This window comes from Vigna radiata, chromosome 7 (genome assembly GCF_000741045.1).
Source record: "Vigna radiata var. radiata cultivar VC1973A chromosome 7, Vradiata_ver6, whole genome shotgun sequence".
NCBI classification, from domain to species: domain Eukaryota; kingdom Viridiplantae; phylum Streptophyta; class Magnoliopsida; order Fabales; family Fabaceae; genus Vigna; species Vigna radiata.
The window spans coordinates 30,041,780-30,062,717 of record NC_028357.1 but is presented as its reverse complement, the minus strand read 5'-3'; the positions used below and the strand labels follow the sequence as shown (position 1 = coordinate 30,062,717).

Genomic DNA, 20,938 nt, shown 5'->3' with positions numbered 1-20,938 from the left:
ATTATTTTAAAATATACTCAAGTCTATTATGAAATGAAGATACATAAAAGCCCATTCAATATATAACGTTTCATTATTGGAAGGTGTATCTGAAAGAGTAAATTAGTCATTGTTGTTAGTTTCCTAACACTGAAAATCGTGTTTATGAAAACGATCTTTGTTTGGGAAACTTTTTTTTTTTTTGAAAAACACAATTTTTTGTCTATGAATATATTCAAATTGTAAAAAGAATCATAAATTATTTCTATATTATAGAGTTCTTGATTTTTTTATATAGATATTACATATTTGAACTAATTCTATTTTTAAATTAACTTTACAATTATTTTTTTTTCGTGGCATTGTGATTTGGATAATTGAAAAGGATAAGAAGAAGAGAGATACGTGTTAAATAGTTTAGAATGGATAGAAGGAAAGGATGACGAGTTTAATAAAAATCACATTGATAAAATGAAAAGGCTGTCAGAAAATGTTTTTCTTTTGTGTGTGGAAAAGTAGATTATTGATGTTAGTCAAATGGAAAAATAGGTTACTTTAATCATTACCTATATATACACACATATATCACATTGATGAAATTAAAAAGCTTTGCCAAAAAATGTTTTTTTTGTGTGGGTGGAAAAGTAGATTATTGGCGTTAGTCAAATGACAAAATAGATTACTTTAATCATTACCTATATATATATATATATATATATATATATATATATATATATATATATATATATATATATATATATTCAATAAAATAACATGAAATTCATATAAAAAAATTCTATTTGAATAAGATCTACGTAAAGTTTTTGTTTTAGTTATAGGTAAAAATCTTATTAGCTAGAGTATTTAAATGTGTGATATGTACTGTTTCTAAATTTTTATCTTTATCATTCTATTGTTTGAGTTTTCTCTTTTAAAATTATATTTAATCCTTTTTTCAATCTTTAATGTCTGATGTTTATTACTTGATTATTTTTTTTTACTTATTCAGTAACCACCAGATCAATAACAAACATCTCATCGATATTAGGTCTGTCACTTTAGGTTTATTATCATACAACTTTCTAATCTTTAGTTTTTAAGAGAGTGAGGTTAAGCAAATATGTGACCAAATGATCGGTTTTGGACTTATTATTTTAAATCTATAATCACACGATTATTTGGTCTTAGTATCACAAAATGTAAGATTAGATAATTTTTATTTATGATATATCTCTTGTTATAAGTGGACCTCCAAAAACAATTTATTAGTATGTATCACAACCTTAATATCACATTTTATAGTTTATAATGTTGGAGAATATAAAATGTAAAGATTCTTCAATTACTACTTGATCTTTTAGGTTCTTCATTTACTATTAGTTCAATAATAAAAATTTTCCTTCCAAAAATATTCATTTCCTATTAAGCCCGTCATTTTGTACCTATCATAATGGTTTTATTAGCTATGGTAACATTGGGTTAAAAATGTTCTAAATTAAATAAATTTTAAATTTAGAGAAATTAAAATAGCATTAAAAGTGTTTTAGAAATAAAATAAAATATATAAAATTTCGGGAAATGGAAAATCATATTTAAAGCTCAAGGACTTTTCTTCCCTATCGCGCCACTTATGCTCACAGCTAATGTCGATTGGGTATTGCCGTCTTTGTTAATACTTAAAATCTTTTTTTTATTCAAACCATATATATTTTTTTCTTAAGTAATGTTAGTTATACAAGCAACAATACATATAATTAGTTTTAATGATAAATTTAATTAATTAATATTATTTAATTTTAATCAATACATATATGTAAGAAACTCCGTTTGAGATGACTTAATAAAATCATACGCAACTTCAAAAATCTTAGACGGAATTTGAGTAGATAAACCAGTTTTTATGCTAAGTTATAAACTATTTTTTATTGGCTTTTCTTCTAATCCAGAGTCAAATATAAAATATTATACATAAATAATATTAATACTAATTAGTAATGAATAAGTAAAATATTAATAACTAATAAAATTATTATTGTTATTTATTTTTTTTTCAATCAAAAATCTCTTTATACGTTTTTTCAGACTTCTCTTCTCCTCCTTACAGGTTATCATGTTCTCAAGTAAAATGGTAACATTTTTGAATGGGAGAATAATTAGTTGGGCCTGAGTATATTGAAGGCCCAGTTTGAAGGTCTAGGTTGAAGGGTGATGTAGTGGAATTGGATTCATGTCTGAGTGTAGAGTGAAGATCGATAATTGAAAAAGAAAAGAGAGGGTTGAATGGAGAAGAAGCTTACTCTGGTTCAGACCATTGCTACTGCAGGCGTGTTCTCCGCCATTTCTTTCTGGTAATCCGATTCAAATTCATTGTCACACAGTGCTAATTCTGTTATATACATTTTTATCACATTCCTCGCTGTCCTTCTCTTAGGTATGGCTTCATGTTTGGCAGAGAATCATCTCGCAAAGAGCTCTCTAACCTAATCGAAGATCTCCGTCGCGGAACCCCTCCATCTCCGTCTTCCTCCTCCTCTTCTTCACATTCTTGATTCGATTCAGCTATCTCTGTTTTTTTTTTCCGACTCAGTTTCATTACCTACGTTTTGTCTCTTATAAACTCACCACTTTTCCCTAACAATTCTCTAATCTAGTGGTTTAGGTTGGGGTTGCTTCTCAATCCTTTAATCTGCACAAACTGCTTTACCTTTCCTTATACATTATTCTGTTCAATCATCTCTGTATTATTTCAGAGAATCATGTAAAAAGGTGCCTGGATTAGTTCGTTTTATAATTTTAGTGAATCCCTTCGCTTACTCATAATTTTATAATACTTCAACTAATTCCTTTCGTTTTTAGTTTCATGTTTTCTATTTTATTACTGTGGTATAAGAGAGAAAGAAATACTGATGTATTACGCATTAATTTCTTATTGTTGGTTATATTAGAAAAATGTTTCTTTGGTTTCAGGAGGACCATATCCTCTTCCTTAAGAACATCAAAGGATCTAAATCTCAACAAAATATGCATAACTCCATTTAAACCTTAGATTAATTAATGTTTTAGACAGCAAATTCCTTTACAACAGTGGATTATCGTGTAAAAGATTGTCTTCTTTTTTTCTTGATGAACATTAAATACACCATGCCAGCTAAAATTTTCTAAAATTCAGGAGGGAGGCAGGAATTTGCTTTTAGACTAATTCGATATCTTCCAAAATTGTTGATAAACCTATTATATATTATTTCCTGAATAGTTAGAAAATTGTTGAAAAGCCTCTCGCTATTTTACTGGTTTCTTCTTGGCATAGTGTTATTTTTGTTGTAGCAAAGGTTCTCATTGATTGAATCTTGACATAATGTTAGCAGATGTTTCTCTTTCAACATTGTCATTTACTTACTTTATACTGATATTAAACAAGGGAAAAAGCAATGACATTAGTGAGTTTCTGTAGATGTTTTTCTGGGGATTAATTAATCAAATTAGAAGTGACAAATGGAGCATAGAGATACAATATCAGTATTATTGGTTATATAACGTAAGCAGACTAAGTATTTTTCTCCATCGTGGTTGGAGTTATATACATTAGCATGAAATGAAATAATATCATCTCGATCATCTCAGGTGTTGGCATGGTAAATGCCAGAGTTCTCTCATTTTTTTTCCCTCTTTTTCTATAAAAAAATATACTGTGTTGCTTTAAACTATACACCAAGATGCCTGAGCTTGCTATTTTATACGTTTACACAAGAACGGCCTCTTGTGTGTGTTTCTCCCGTGTTGATTTGATGTGGCCAACATAAAGATCACTCCCATGGGAATCGGATGCTGGAAGTCTCTCTCTCCTACCGCCTTCAGACATGCTTCTTACAAAATCCACCAGGTGCCGCCAGTTATCACCTTCAAACAACCGCTTGTTCATTCTTAGATAAGTGAATGCTGCCAATCCATTGCCGGATTCGGATTTACTTGTTGATAAAACTTGAGCATATGCATCTGCATCATATCTCTCCAATGCGTTTTCTCCAGCAAGTTCTGCTCTAGCTGTTTTTGTTGCCATCTTCACCTGACTAACCAACCCTTCAGGTGAGCAGTTAGCAAAGTCAGGCTGCTCTCTGTCTTTCATTTCCATGCAGGTGAAATTGAAGACAACTCCATGTTTTGCCAGCATTCTGGCTATGGGCGTATACCCATCGTTATTTCGCGTGTTATAGTAGCCAGCAGTTAGTTCAGCTGCGTGTGACCTTGCTCTGTAGTGCCAATGGATTCCAGCAACTTTCCCTGATAGTTTCACCCCTGATGTATCGAATATTCCTTTGGCTGATACGAGAATCTTCTCACCATGTTCTAGCAATTTACCAGAGTACCATTCTAAAAAGAACCGTCCATATTCAGTATTCCATGTCCCTTCCCTTCTGAAAAATCCAGTATCCTCAGGAAATTGATTGTACTGGCCAGAGTCATGGGGTCCACCTCCTCCCCATTCTTTCTTTCCAATGGCCTCGGCAGCTGCTGCCAAGGACGCTTTCATATACTGCACGACAAACAGGTCATTTTAGTCCATAGATATTTTTCAAAATTTTTCTATCTTCAGTGTAATATCGTCGTTACAAGTTAATAGGAACCAATGGTTACCAAACCTTACCAATACAATCATGCTTTTGGATTAATATACAAAAGGAAGTTTAAATTAATGCATATTTTTAATACCTTGTCATAACATTGGAATTCTCCAATTCCGGGAAACCTCCAAGTTCCATTTGTTTCTGGATAAGATGGATATCTCAGTTCTCCACATGGACCCATGCCAACTTGAATTTCCTGCAAAAGTTTTCATCTTATATATTCAAATTTCGTTCAATGCATGGGAAAAAAGACATGGAAATTGCAAGGTATCAAGCACCAAGTTCCAAGTTCCCCTTGTTATGTCTATTAAGCCTTAATGGATATAAAGTCTTAACCAAAACCACCTGGTAGGCCCCTAATGTTTTCAAGTTTTCATCCTTGTTATTATTCTCAGACTCTTTGAATAAGGTTCTCTGTAACTATTTATAAAAGAAAAAGAAAGAAATAGATTATTCTCTCAAAGTTAAAATTGCCTCAAGCGTAAGTTAAACAATCGTTTAGAAGTCCAATCATTTAAATAATCAAAAAAATAATTTTAATTTATGAGAGTTTATCTTTCTCTTTTTTGTCTTTCTATAAGTGTTCCTAAATAAGTACCTCAAAAGAAAACTTTATTACATCACGCTCACTTCAAACTCAAAACTTAATGGTAAATCTCTAACAGTTGCCGAAGTACTTACCACGATAACACTGCCTAAGTAATCTCCGAATCTGTCACGAAAGCTTCTCATGTAGTCGGCGTACACTTGGAGGGGAGTCCTTCCTCTTAGAATAGGAACTGAATCACACCCCAATGAGATGTACTCAGGATTCCTCCTCCCTGATCTATCTGTGTAAACCAGGTCAGGGTTTTTGCTGATTTCTTCCTGCACCCATGATGGTAGAGGAATGCTGAAAAATAAAATGCAACACAAAGATAATTGTCACACAATGTTTTTCACTTGGCCTTAGTCTCCCTAACAGAATCAATCAGCTCATATCATTATCATCTATACATATATAAAGGTAGTACTGTGGTACCTGCAACTATCTCCAACATTTCCCCCACACTGATGGAAAGACATAACAACTTGAAGCTTCAAACCATGCATTTGTACCATCTGCACAAGCTCAACATAGGGTTCCCAATTGTACTTCAAAGGCCCGTCCTTTTCCACCAAACCCCACCAAGCATCCACCATTACGCCTTCGACTCCTGCACTCTTGAGGGCCATCAAACTTGCATTCATTGCTCTAGGCTTGTTCAAGCTTCCTCCCATTGTTACAGTGTCTAATGGCAGCATCACATACACAGGTACCCTCTTCGAGTCACTGTGACTATGAGCCACCGAAGGAGCATGCACCTTCTCCCATTTTTCGTTTCTCCTCGCTTCAGAATTGAAGCTGTTGTCGCGTGCGGGGCGTGCTTCTTGCATGGAATTTTTCACTCGGAGACGGTACGATGGCTTAACCTTTGCAAAACTAACTATCGCAGGAACATCATCAGAAGTTTTAAGGATTTTGGTTTCTTTCTGATTAATAAAAGAAATTGAAGAACGAAGTGTTAGAGCCATATTTTGAAGGATGTGTAGGAAGTACCGAGGATTATTGGAGTTTATTTATAACAAAGAAGTTAACAACCTTGGTGGGCTCTCATTGAAAAGTGGAAAAAGTGCAAAAGATCAAAACTATTCTGTTCAGTTTCAACCTCGCTTACGTGTTTCCACCTCTTCCAATCTTATCTAACTCAAAACGTATGAGCCTCATTTTTTAGTTTTTTTTTTTTTTTTTTTTTTTTTTTTTTTTTTTTTTTTTTTTTTTTTTTATTTGGTGTTTCCTCGTGTGGATGCAGTTCGGACCATATTTGGTGCATTTGCCTCGTCATGTTAGTAATTTAGGTTTTTCTTTACTAGGAGTATATAAAAATATTCATTTATATTTAACAATAATTGGCATTATTTGTTCGTATTTTTATTCACACACAAAAAAAAATCAAAGTTAAATAATTATTTTTGTAAAAAGACATTTATTAAAATGTTTATATCTTTTACTTTTAATATTTCCACTCTCAATAAAAGAAATCAAAGTTATTCTAATGGAACCTTTCATTAAACTAAATGTTAACCTCAATTAATTGTAAAGATAGTAAATAAAAATCAAATTATTAACTTATATAATTGTATAAACAAATAAAATAAACATTTGAATCATTCCAATAATATTAAACAGTATTAGAACCTAAAAAATGTTAACCTCATAATTATAGTAAAAAATGATAAAAACTTAAAAACAGATATTGTTTATAAGTTACATGTTAACTCACTTTTACCTCAACTTAAATTCCTTTAACTATGTATGTTATGTGAGTTAAATATAAATTGGACCATAGATAGAAACGAACACTATATATGTTATTAATCCAATATAACTTAAATAATTAGCAATTGAATTTGAATCTATTTTATATATTATCTCATTAATAGAAACAAATTTAAACAGAGTAAACACAACCATTCCAATAACTGACATGGTTAAGTTGGTTACTTAATTAACAACTCGACTTATTTATTAGTGAATAAAAAAAAATGACTTCACATATCACAGATTGATGGAATAAATGGGTTGGCTACTTAATTACAAGTTTTTTTAATAAAAAATTTATAATTTTTTTGTAATTCAAGTCCAAATTAATTTCATTCTAAAATGATTTTAAACTCTAAAAAAAACTCAAAATAATAAAAAAAGTACCATTGAATCCAAATGTAATCTAAAAGCAAACAATAATATTGAATTAATCCAAATTGAATGGGTAAATCTATAATATTTTGATCTTTTAAAACATTTTTTTCTTTATCTCCATCTATAATATAATGAAAAAAGTGTTAACTAATAATATTAAATACAAAATCATAAATAATTAAATTAAATTAGGTGTCAACCTGGTTCACCATGGATTTAATAACTTAGATGAGTCGGATTCTAAACGAACTAAGTTGAAAATTGACTCGTATAAAAAAAATACATTTTTTTTAAACTCAACTTGGCTCAAATATGTGATGAGCTAGGTTGACCCGCGAATTCTAACCTATTTTGACAGCACCACTAGGAACTATGTTTAAAATAAAAATACACAATCTTATCACTATAACAATAATAATTATAATTTTTTAAAGTTAATTTTTATAATAAATAAAATTGTATACTTTTCATTTTATTTTTTTCAATAAAAAATCCACATTATTTCTCTTTCAACCTATTGAAATTTTAATTAAATATTAATACCATTTTTATTGTTGCATGTATATATACCCCTGTAAGCCACAAGCTGTATGAAAGAGGCGTATTCTATTTAAAGTCCATTTCAAAATATAACTCGGGCTTCGTCAAGTGACTGCTAGTCCTATTACACTTATTCACAAACAATGAATAGTTTTCCTTAACAAATAAACACTAAAAATTTTTCCTGAAATGTTAAGAAAAAAAATAACATCTTTGATCAAACTATTGAAATGTATGTTCTAATATTTGTTGAAAGTAAAATTCTTTTTCCTTTTTATTCTTTTACCCTTTCTATTTTTATTTATTTATTTTGTTAGCATTATGTAAAAGTGAAAACATTAACTTTTTTTTAAATACATTAGTATAAAAAATTAACTATAATACATTGATAATAATGATGATAATTCATTAATGATATTATTATTGTTATAAAAATAGTAATATTAATTTATCATTATAATCACTATAATTAATATATTGTTGTAAAACATTATAACAATATTTATCAGCTACCCTTAATATTTATAAAAAAAATATTATATAAGGAAATATGATAATAATATAGTATCATAATATCATTATGAAGAATAAGTTTTTATTGCAAAAATAATAATATATTAATATTAATTTTATTGTTATAAATTTATAATTATTATAGTTAATATATATATATATATATATATATATATATATATATATATTTAAATAGTATATTTACAAATATGATATTCTAATTAATAAAAGATACTGAGAAATAAGCAAATAAATAAATAAAATGGCAGAGGGTGTAAGAGTGAAAAAAATATACAAGAGAGAAAAAAATTTCAAACAAGCATAATTTTTGTAAGGTTTAATAGGTTCGAAGGTCCCTATATTTGGGGGTTTGTTTCAATTGGGTCTTCTAATTTTGAAAGTGATCAATTAGGTCCCTAATTTTGTCAATTTGAATCAATAAAAGTCTTTCCGTCAGATGCAGTTAACGCCGTGAAGTTTTTGAACATGTGACACGCTGATGCTTCAAGGTGGCACCGTTTCAAGTGCATAGGTGGATTATAAAAGGGTGAAATCCCTTTTAATTTTGGGATTTCACCTTCAAATACACCCTTTTAATTTAGGGATTTCACCCTTTTATAATCCACCTATGCACTTGAAACGATGCCACCTGGAAGCGTCAGCGTGTTCAAAAATTTCACGGCGTTAACTGCATTTAACAGAAAAGCTTTTATTAATTCAAATTGACAAAATTAGGAATCTAATTGATCACTTCAAAAATTGGAGCATCCAATTGAAACAAACCTCTAGGGACGAACCTATTAAACCTTTTTTTTATCAAGAATACAGCACAGTCTTATTCACAACGTATATGGAAAGAATCAGTCTTCTTTGATACCCTCTGCAAGCAAACAGCTTTTGAACAGCGAAGCCAAAATGGAATGTTTAATTATTATTATTTATTTTCCTTTTATGTTATGATCACATATTGGTTGGTGTGATAATTGGTATGTGGGTTTTGTATTTCTGCCATAAGACAAACCCCACAAGATGAACTAGCTTGTCACTTGTTTCTGTCTTCTGCCTTTTCCTGCAAACTGGGTTTTCGTGGATGAAAATGTCTCACAGTTCCAATATTTTCTTGGTTCTGCTTCACCTTGTTCAGGATAAGAAATGTTGAATGCTCCTTTTGTTGTGAAAACATGTGGTTCAGAACAAGTCTTTGGTTTAATTAGTCTTGGACCGTTCTTTCCGCGTGTTTATGATAACTATTCTCAATTTTTTCATACCATTTCAGATTTAACATGTGTTTGAGTGATGAGCATTAATAGAATTCTAATGTTGACCAATGATGTATAGCCATTGAATGTGGATCAGATGTAATATTTGTCATCTGGTCACAATCTTCAGAAGACCTACCACAGACTTGTTATAATTTGCCTTCATAAGCATGAAGAATTAAAATGCTCATGAGATTCTCCATTTCTTAATATGTTGCTAGTTGTGCCTTAAGATTCCGTGCAGATGGGACAGAACAATGTTTTCAGTTGTATATATGTTAAAGGAGAGAATATGAAGTGAAATAAGTGTTTCTAAAATCCCTCTATATAGAGTCCTTTCGTGTATTGAAAAGTTTGTACTGTTTGTGGTGAAGTTCAAAAAACCAAAACAAATCTTAGACTGCTAATAAATTTCCCATGATGGTCCTCCTAATAGTCACATTCCCATGAGTTATAGCAGAGTACGTAATTAATATAACTTCCCAAACAAAAGATATTATTAGAGGGCAGACCTAAATGTTAGGAAGAACTTGGTTAACAAATTTACATTGTCGTTTATGATGCATATCTGCATCAGATGGAACGTGGAAGCATTCAAATTTGATTTCGAAATCGAGCAAGTTGATAGTTTCATAAATTTGATTCGGAATCTTCCAAAATGCTTGATTTTTGATATTTTGTACTCTCCTATGAAGGGTTATTGAGATGAGCTGTGTGCACGTAATTCATACGACAAAATTTGTGGAGGAAATAGAACCTTATCTTTACGTTTTGTCACATTTCCGATCTCTACTGAAACAATATTAGATGGAAAAGAAAATTGATCAATCAATGACCAAGGGAAAAGGGGCGTGCAAACAAGTTAGCCTTAATATTCTTACGTAAGAAGTTAGCATTTTAAGATATGGAAATCAACATAAAATGACAGAAGCCATCGACGTTTGATTTGAAGATTGTTTTTTTAGAACTGGCTTCTCGGGGAGTAAGAAAAAAAGACAGCTTTCTAAAACCCCTCGTGGTGAATTCACTGATTTCATAAGATTTCTATCCGAAGTTGTCCAAAAAGAAAGGGAATCACTCACTTTCAGACAAAGCCATTTCAGTTCTTATTTTTGCATGGACAAGTAAGAACCATGATTGGTGACGAAGCTAATAAGTGATGGATTTCAAATTTAAATGGTAAATGAATGGTGTTTATGGCTATGAATACGTGGAACCTAACTTTTTGTTCAATACAATCCGTTCCTTTCTTAAAGAGAATCTAATTTCATTGTCGTGATACGAAAAGCTCTTTCTGATGCAAGTCCTTTAAACATGGCATTAAAATGAAGGTTGGAGACCTCTGCAGTAACTTGAAACTAAAATTAATGGAAGGGTGGGTGGGTTTTGGCAGAAGTTTATGCAATTCCTACATAACAAGGTAATATCTATTTACTTCTTTGAACTAAAGATGGAAAATAATGACAAATTTGGAACTAAAATCAATTCACCTAAATATTTGAAATTTCAGAACTTAGGATGAACTTATGTGTAAAATGTAAGGTGGAACACTTTTTAAAAATATCTAGAGACCTTCCAAGATATTTTCGTAGGACATGGTACGTCAATAATATCTATGAAATTGAGATATCTTACCAAAATATCCAGTTCATACGTGTATCCAGTTAAATTTCCTAGGTATCTCAATGTATAGAATCTGAGATGTTAATTAATAAAACATAATAGCATATCCTTAAGGGCTGAATGAAATAAAATAGTTCTACAATAATGTATGCACTATGCGCTACCTTGTACAGTACAGCCATGAACTATAAGTTCTCATACGTACAACAAACGATTTCATTGGGAACAAATATTATCATTCCTGGAAACTGAAAATTCAAGACTCTGCAATGGGGAAAACAGATCCAATCTTATTGCCAAAACGATAGCACTTGATATTAACTGCATATGGACCGAGTTGAATGTGGTTATCCTCCCTACCAACATAGAAACACAGGGTATATAAAGCAATTTCAAACTCAGGGCTCACTCCAACCAAAGTGCTTGATAAAGATTTCAGCACACCATTCCATTCAAACTGAACGGTTAGAAGCTGCGTTTCCGAATCAGGCTGCAAGTTATGACAGCAGAGAGCATTAAAAATTAGGTGGTTACGGCTTAAAGTACTACAAATGTTTACCAAAAAACCAACATAACCAAGCTAAGTAAGAGGTTTTTACGTAATGAAATAGAAATATGAATTAAGGCTTACATTGTTTTTGGAAAACTACTAGCTGCTGTTGAAAAATATTTTCAAAATGCTTTGATGTCTGGCTAATAATGAGTTTATTACTTTCATGTGATTGGTGCACCAAGCTTCTATTTTCTGTTTGGATTATTGCCAATACAATAAGCTTAATAAATAGTTACTCACAGTTTCTCCCCGTCGACGGGGGAAAATATAGCCCTGATAATCAACTCTCCCCTTTTCTTCTTCAAGGTAAAACTGTCAAAATACATCAACAGGTGAGATAAAAAATGTCACATGTTACAAGTTTATATTACAAATTAAAGAAACAAAATATATATGTGCAAGCTTCATCTAATTATCAGATTAAAGACTTCCCAAATAGCAAGAAAAACATACTTAATTATCGGCAAAAATAGAATAAGACATTGGCAGGTCTGAATAAGTATTTATGTTTACAGCACTTCATTGGCAAACGATTGACTATACAAGGGTATAGCAAAGGCAATCTCAACTATTGAAGTTATTCATCGAGGAATGAACACTAAACTGTGCAACAGTAAACTAATCCACAATAAGACAATATTGGCTAATCAATGAGAGTGGTAATGTCAGAATAATTGCAGAAAAGAGCACCAAATATGACTTCCAATATTATAAAGTGGTGCACCTTCAATCTGGCATGAATATGAACAGATAAATAAATATTAGATATATAAACAGGCAGAAAAAAAACGATGTCATACCTGCAGCCAGTTATGGAAGCCAGAAACTTCGCCACTTTGTTTGATTTCTCCAACAAAAACATGTTCAAAAGAAGAAGAGGAGCCAGAAGTGCCACCACGGCCATAAAGGTCAAACCATAGATTGGTCATCATTCGTTTGAAATCTTGGTAGCTCCCTGATGCAATTCCCTTAGATGCAAGATACTTGTGAAGATATTTAATTGGTGCTGTTCTACTGATTTCTTCTATGAAAGAAGCTTGCTCTTGTCTCTCTTCGGATGTGACTACTTCCTTACATCCTTCATGTGGATTGTAATTATCTAGAAGTGAGAGAAAACGAGCAAATGTAGGCTTTCTGAATACATCATCACTAACCCAAGTAAACAAGGTCCCCTCTGCCATATCTTGCTTTTGGAAAACCTTTTTCCCTTCACCACAGTCAATTTCATAGTCTTTGCCAGGTACCAACCGATTTAAATCAAGATCCCAGAGTTTGTCACAAGCTTTTGATAGATCAGCAAGTTCATCTTCTGAGGGCTCCAAACTAACACCGACTTCAACCTCATCAGAGTATTCTTGCTCATGAGAAGGCCGTTTGTAGTTCTGCCAAGTTTCCTTCGGAACCTACATGAACTTGGTAAGATCCATCATTCAGATTCAGACAGGGATGAAGCATAAAACATCCAGAACTGGTCAGATCACAGATTCAGTGACAAAGTTAACATACAGTAGAATTCAAAGAAGAATACGTGAACAACAATATCAACAGAATAAGATTTCTTTATAACGATACAAAACACTGAAAAAGCCACATAAGCTTTTATATTAGACATATTGATGAAAACTCATAGACAAACCTTTTGTGTCCGCCTTGGAGGTTTGCCAACAGTCTGCCATCCATCTTGATCTTCAATAACCTGCAAAAAAAAAAAAAAAATACGAGTATCACCTTAATAGTTCTATTTAATTGAAAAAAAAAATGCTTTGTATTATATACGGCATCACTTGGAAAGAAGGCACAGCCTATCCATTGTCCAAACTTCCTCAACATGTTCAACGCTACCATATTCTCACTCACAGACCTTTTGTGGCCGCCTTGAAGGTTTGCCAACAGTCTGCCATCCATCTTGATCTTCATTCACCTGCAAAAAATAAAAAAGGGAATCTCACCTTAATAGTTCAATTTGACGGAAAAGAAAATGCTTCGTATTATATATGGCATCACTTGGAAAGAAGGCAAAGCCTATCCTTTGTCCAAACTTTCTCAACATGTTCGATGCTACCATACTTTTTCTCGAAGCCGGATTTTCAACTACCCAATTCAGTGGAACATTTATCGGGTTATTTGAAGAACAAGAAGAAGAAGAAAATTCTTCCAGTGTCTTTCTCCAAAAACAATCTTAAACTATATGCAGGGACAGAGATAAATCTGAATGAAAGCAAGTACATATTGAGCACAAGCGATGCAGCACCAAAATGTAACAAATCTGATAGCACAACTTTATTATATATTAAGCGTCATTAGGAGTAACCAACCAAAAATTAAATTGCTATTGCTATACGAACAAAGTTAGGTATCAACTGTATTACAACTTTAAAATTTAAAAGATTTAGCGAGGATCTCTTGAGATATGCAAACACATCATTTATAAACTTCAAAGCTAAGCCATAACTATCTATGTTCAAGGGGTTAATATTGCAAAATTAACTTGAAGCTAAGAGAGGAGGGGATTACCTTGTGGCCAGTGTTCAAATTTTGAGATTGGCTCTCCTCATGCTGAGGACGATATACTGCCTGGACAGAGAACAAGTGTGGTTACATGAAGAGCTACATATGAGAAGAGTATGGCATTGGATTTAATAATTGAGAACAAGTGATTCACATTCACCTGATGGGGCCTGTTGGTATAACTGTGACTATCTTCTTCCCACCGTTCTTCCTATAATGGTCATAACATTATCAAACGAGTAACATTACATATTTTTGGGGAATTGAGAACAAAGATGAAGAAATGTGACCTTTTGGGGTGAGTTGGACCACTGTGTCTGTTGCTGCTGCTGCTGCTGATGAGGACGAGGGTGATCCTGCAAAAATAAAAATTTAAATTTGATATTACGTGATCCTGAAAAAAAAATAAAAGTTGAAAAATGGGAATGTAGAATTGACATAGTAGAATCGGAAACCTGATCCTGATCGCCGGAGACAAGGTCGGCCCAGGAGCGTTCACCGTGTTCTTCTTGGCGATCGTTGTGATCGGCACCACCGATAGCAAGATCGACCAAGTCCTTCATCAGACCGTCCATTTTGATGTTGATGATGTTGTTGAAGCTGTTGAAACTGAGAGATAATGAATCTGAAATGTGTTGGTTGGATAAGGTAATTTGAGCGTGACAATGGCGGGTGATTTAATAAATTAATAATATCAGAAACAAAACATTTTTTTTATAAAAAATACAAATAAAATAGTTTCAATTATAATTTTTTCCGTATAATTTGAAATGACATTTTTAGTGCTTAAATTATTTTTTTTAATAAAATATACTTTACTTATTTAAATTTAGTAATAATATTTTTAAAATTTTGAAAGAGAAAAATAGTTTTAAAAATCTGAGAAAGTAATAAAAAATAAAATGGGACGAGGATTATCCTAAAGAATAAGACTAAAATCCTAAATAAAAACCAAATTATTCTAATTAAAGTATAATTAAGGAAAATAGATGAAATGGGATGAGAATTGGATCACAAGAGATACAAAATTGTTGTTTTCTCGGCTTGCCGACATGGATGAGTGGAAATGGGAGATTCAACGTCATGAAATGAAAGTCAAAGGCCACATAGAATTATAGACTCGTCATGTGAGATGAGATTACATAATTTCTCGTATCAAAAATAAAAATATCAAAGGTCAAGATAAATTGTGCAAAAATAAAAATGAAAATGAAAGGAAGGGATAGATAAAAAAGGAAAGAGGGGAATTAAATGCAACTATGAAAAAATATCTTTTTTAAGATTTTTATATAAACGAGAAATGTAATAAATATTTAACGGCGGTACCCGTGTTAGTTATGTGCCAAAAAGGTTGTTTTGCTGTCAATTATTTCACAATTTCAGAAAGAATAATGATATTTAGACAATATTTTTTGACAACATTTAAATATTAATTACGTATTAATTTCTGATTGGTCAAAAATTGTCCCACAATTAATAATAATAATCATAAACATTATTGTTTCGCTGTCAAGAGTTTTAAACATTTTAAAAAAATATATAAATGTATATTATATATAAAAATTCCATATTGGATATTATAAAAAATTTAAGTTATCGCATAAGATTTTTTTTCTTATATAATTTTCCATATTATGTGAATAAAAGAATATGTATATAATTATTATAATATCATCATCATATATTATTTAAAAGTAGGTTTAATTACTTGATTTTCACTTTAGCTGAAACTTTTTAAATTAGTTTTTGTTTAAAAAAAATTGTATTCTTTTTTTAAGTTTTAATTGTATCTTAATTTTTAAAAAAATACTTTTTTAACAAAAATAACTACACCTGCATGTGGTTTTCATAATTCTTTTAAATTTTGATTTATATATTTTAAAATTTTTATGTTTAAATTCTTTTTAAGAATTTTTATTATTATGCATTAGGTTTATGGCGTGACACTGAGTGTCATATTTTCATGATACTATCAGATATCATTATCAATCAATGTTATATTTCAAGATATTATCATGTGTTAATTTCAATACCAAGTGTTATTAACTTGATTTAAATTTAGTTTTTAGGTATATCTTTTTAACTTAATTTAGTCTCATTTATTTTTTCCAAAAAAAAAAATAATGTTCTTCTCTAAATTATGATAAAATTTATTATTTATATAAATGTTATACAAATATTATTAATAATGTTTTCTTAACAATATTTTTACTATAACATTAAAATTAATTAAATATAAATATTTTTACAAAAAAAGTAAGTAATGAAAAACATGGTTAACATTAATAATATAAAATAATATAATATATTTAAAAAAATAGTTTTTAATAAGATTAAAACTAATTAAATATAAATATTTTAAGATTAAAACTAATTAAATATAAATATTTTAGTATTAAAACTAATTAAGTATAATTTTTTATAAAAAAAATAATTAATAAAAATATGGTTAACAAAACATTGTTAATAATGTATGTTAAAAAATTATTTCTATTAAAAAATACAATATAATATTTATACAAATAGTAAATTTTGTTTCAAAATAGGAAAATATTACACCATTTAAAAAGAAAATAATTTAAAAAATATACCCAAAAACTAATTTAAATCAAATAAATCACTTGACATTTACATTTGACACATGAAAATATCACTTGTTATACTATAAACTTGATATATGATAAACAATAAAAATAATGACATGCCATTAATATTATTAATATTTTCATAAAATTTAATTGAACACTTTTTTAAAAATTAGAACACAATTAAATTTTTTTACAAAAATTAAAATACAATTAAAATTTTTAAAAAATAAATTAAATATGTTTTTAATCTCTCCAATTATCATATCATTTTAAATTTAATTTTTTTTAGACTTTAATACATTTTTATTTTTGTCCTTTTTTAATGCTGTTAAAACTAGACACTAATAATAATGTGCCACTTATGATCTCACATTACTTGTTCATTGTGCCACGTTTCTATTTTTGTATGAAACTCGGAAAAGGATTTTTAAAAACTTTTCTACTATGCCCCAAAAATTAATTTATGCATGTTCTGAATATTATTATTATTTAGGGTTAAATATGTTTTTAGTCCCTATACTTTGAAGCGATTTTGATTTTAATCCCTCTTTCAAACTATGGTACAATTTAGTCCTTTAACTTTAGAAAACTCTGGTTTTAGTTATTTTTATCAATTTCTTTTTAACTTTATTTGTTGTTTCAAACGTGTTTCTCAGTTAATATTGAAGTAAAAATGTGTCAAACAGTGTAAACAATCCAAATGCTACAATGAAACGTGCTTGAAACAAAAAATAAAGTTAAAAAAATTTGGTAAAAAGAACTAAAACCAGAGTTTTCTAAAGTTGAAGGACTAAATTGTACTATAGTTTGAAAGAGGGACTAAAATCAAAATCGCCTCAAAGTATATGGACTAAAAACATATTTAACCCTATTATTTATTATTGATATTATTATATTTATTATTTTGTATATGCATCTAACTTTTAAATTTATAAAAAAAAAAGGTGGTAGAAGCACTAATATTGAAGTTGCCTTTAAATTTTACATTTTACAATATATCATAAGTTCAAATCTGAGTCATATAAATGTTCCATTAATGTAGAGAGAGAAAGAGAAAGATTGTTGAGGATAGTGAGAAGGTGTAGGATATTTTTTGAATAAAAGAAAATAGTGGGAATGTGTACAGTATTTTTGGAATAAATGAAAATAGTGGAAAGGTGTAGGAGCACTTAGGGTGGTGGAGGGAGTGTCAACACCCAATTTCGTCCGGGTAACTAATAATAGTATTTGTTTTTATTTTTGTCTTATTTTATTTTTTATTTTTACTTTTATTTGGTGTTATTATTTTTAATTTTTAGTTTACTTTGATTTAGTTTTTTATCTTATTTGATTTTATTTTTATATTCTTTTGGAAAAAAAGGTAAAAAAAAAAAGGAGAGCAAAATGAAAAATGAAAAAAAAAGAAAAAAAAAAGAAAAAAAAAAGAAAGAAAAGAAAACGAAAATTGAAAAGGAAAAAAGAAAAAAAAGAAAATGAAAAGAAATAAAAAAGGAAATAAAAAAAATTAGAAAATTGGTTTGTCTTTTTGTGANGAGGGAAAACGGTTTTTAAAAAAAAANGGGACAAGGCAATTNGGTTTTGGCAGTGCAGAGTGGCAAACACAGCAGAGGCAAATTTGGATTGGCAATTGGCAGAGACGTGAAGAAAATTGGCAGAAAAAACTGTTTTGCAAAATAGACAAAAAACGGTTTTGGCATACTCTTGCAGTACAAGGCCCTCCATTCCCATGATGACAGGAGGAGGGATATACACATTGGAGAAGAGAGAAAAAGAAACATGAGGGAGAAAACCAGAAAACCAGAAGGTCATCCATTACACCATTTTTTCCAACCTTTCTCCTAGACTAGGCATCCTCTTTGTGCAATCTTCAGTAATTATCTAGACTTTCCTTCATCAATCCAACATCANGAAATCATCCCACCTTCTTCCCCCAATCAAAACAACCGCAAAAACAGAGAACCATTCTCACCTTCTCACCATTCCTACTTCACCACTCACTCATNACCTCTTCCATTTACAAAGACACACACACCATCGCCCCTCACAGAACTCTCAAAAGGAGGAATACACTCACACACTCCTTTTCTCTCCATCACACAGCACGCACACACCATTGATCACGCATACTCTCCTTTCCTCTCCATCATTCACAGGGCACCTCATCATCACGGACGTTCCCCAAACAGATTCACCACTCACTCCTCTTCTCTCCATCACAATACGCACACTCCGACTACCCTGAATTCACCTATTCCCTCACTCATCACTCTCAATCAAGAAGAAGGGAAGCCAATCTCCATTACTCCAACCCGTCATTTTCCCCAACTGAATTGATTCCTTCAACCATCACATACAAGGCACACATCAGGACCTTCACCTTCAACCTACAAAACAAAACCAAAACAGAGAAACCATTTCCCATTTTTACCTCCAACAGACCCATCATACACCACTGCCCAATCCTTCTCCATTCACTTCCAACAGATTCACACAGTCACGACTGCTACCTTCCCCTTTCCTACAGCATAATTCATAATCCTCAATCTTCCATTAGCACACAGCCACCAAAAACAGACATCATCACACTCACAACAATAAAAATCATCCAATAGTAAAAAGACAGCGATTCGAAGCATGGTGATAGGTTGTTTTTGGTGATCATCGGCGACGTCACCAGCAGCGAGACTGGTCGAATCAAAGGTGTACAGGATGGTGAAGAAGATCGAAGAAGGAGATGATTGCGTCGATACTGGTTAATTTTCCTAGGGTGGTTGTTATCGCCGGTGGCTGGCGGTGCGTGGTTTCACAGCAATTGCTTGACTGGAGATCTCAAAGGGAGTCACGACGNTTGTGGACGCTGGCGCAAGGGTGGTAACCGGCGTCGTCGCCAAGCGGTTCTGACAGCGAACGACATCGCAACCTGGGGTGAGAGGCGTCAGCATCGTCTTGGCTTCGCTAGCAACGTCAGTCTCGACGCCGTGGGGAAAGAGGGGCTTTGGATCTACTGTCGTGGCCGGTGACGACACCCGATCTCGTTCGCGACGGCGAGGGCTTGGCGCGGAGGAGTGGAAGTATTTCCTTCTCGCATACGAAGAGGGATAAGAGATGAGAGGTTGACGTGGTGGTCGACGGTGACTCTGACGACGATCGATATCGTCGACGACGACGCCGACCAACCGGAGCAAGGTGAGATGCCGTGGACTATGGATTGCGCTGGCTGGTTGGGTGGAAGCTGATTGCGGCCGCGAGCGGTGGAGGTGAGGGCTGTGGCGTCATTCGTTCAGAGGAGAAGATAATTCTAGGTCCTGTGGGTTTGAGGAAAAATGGTGAATGGGGGCAAAGCTNCAGAACCCCTATTGTTTCTGTTAGGTTTAAGAAATCTTGGGCCTGGATCTGGGCCTCCTTCTTTCTGCCTGCCACCACATGCAAATCCAATTCGCACTCCCCTGCCAATTCTGCAAAGGAAGAAAAATGGCTTTGGGCCTGTCTTTGGGCTGCAATTTCTCCTCCTGCCACCACTCAATACTATTCACACCATCATTCCCTATCTGCAAGCAAAAGGAAGCTTCGGGCCTGGCAATTGGGCTCATTCTTTTCCGGCCACCACCTATAATCACATTCACACCCCCATCTCTGTTTGGGCTGTCTCTCATTCCGAGTCTGCAAATAGAAAACAAGGGGTTTGGGCTAGCACCTACCAAACGCACCCCCAAATGGCACTGCCGCACCCCTACCTTTGGTCATGGATCAATAAGTTTCGTATTGCACCCCTGGTTTTGTCTTCTACACTCCCTTTTTCTTATTGGGCCTATTGGACTGTATTGTTTTTTATTTTATTTTTTGTCTTTGCTTTTTTTTATTTCTTTACCTTTAGAATTTGTTTTATTATTGTTTGATAAAAAAAAAATAATAAAAATAAAAATATAAAAATCATAAAAAATTAAAATTAATTAAAAATATTGTTGAAAAGGTTCAAGCACACGTGCGACCGCTCGCGTAGGCCTTGTGCGGAAAACCTTTTCCTTTTCTTTTTA

The 20,938-nt window shown here is 31.9% G+C and overlaps 2 protein-coding genes and 1 long non-coding RNA gene across 4 annotated transcripts; 1 reads left to right on the top strand and 2 right to left on the bottom strand.

Annotated features, from left to right (window-relative positions):
* The first annotated feature begins 2,171 nt into the window (after positions 1-2,171).
* On the top strand, positions 2,172-2,792 carry LOC106767965. The gene is made up of 2 exons (XR_001376199.2): positions 2,172-2,327; positions 2,411-2,792. It is a non-coding gene; the product is annotated as an uncharacterized LOC106767965 (long non-coding RNA).
* Positions 2,793-3,481: 689 nt separating this feature from the next.
* Positions 3,482-6,190, bottom strand: LOC106769316 (beta-amylase 3, chloroplastic). Its single transcript, XM_014654885.2, has 4 exons — positions 5,623-6,190; positions 5,283-5,493; positions 4,687-4,797; positions 3,482-4,510 (listed from the first exon to the last, which is right to left on the bottom strand). Exons 1-4 carry the CDS (start codon positions 6,153-6,155, stop codon positions 3,719-3,721), a joined length of 1,647 nt encoding a protein of 548 aa, XP_014510371.1. The 5' UTR covers positions 6,156-6,190; the 3' UTR covers positions 3,482-3,718.
* Positions 6,191-11,320: 5,130 nt separating this feature from the next.
* Positions 11,321-14,968, bottom strand: LOC106769583 (poly(U)-specific endoribonuclease-B). 2 transcript variants are annotated; one of them, XM_014655257.2, is made up of 9 exons: positions 14,772-14,968; positions 14,607-14,672; positions 14,477-14,527; positions 14,323-14,382; positions 13,670-13,729; positions 13,445-13,504; positions 12,609-13,211; positions 12,049-12,120; positions 11,321-11,745 (listed from the first exon to the last, which is right to left on the bottom strand). In XM_014655257.2, the coding sequence occupies exons 1-9, from the start codon at positions 14,889-14,891 to the stop codon at positions 11,512-11,514; spliced, it is 1,326 nt and encodes a 441-aa protein (XP_014510743.1). In that variant the 5' UTR covers positions 14,892-14,968; the 3' UTR covers positions 11,321-11,511. The 2 variants fall into 2 exon arrangements, with proteins under 2 accessions (XP_014510743.1, XP_022639111.1); XM_022783390.1 differs by lacking the exons at positions 13,670-13,729; positions 14,323-14,382; positions 14,477-14,527; positions 14,607-14,672; positions 14,772-14,968 and adding an exon at positions 13,585-13,668.
* Positions 14,969-20,938: the final 5,970 nt, after the last annotated feature.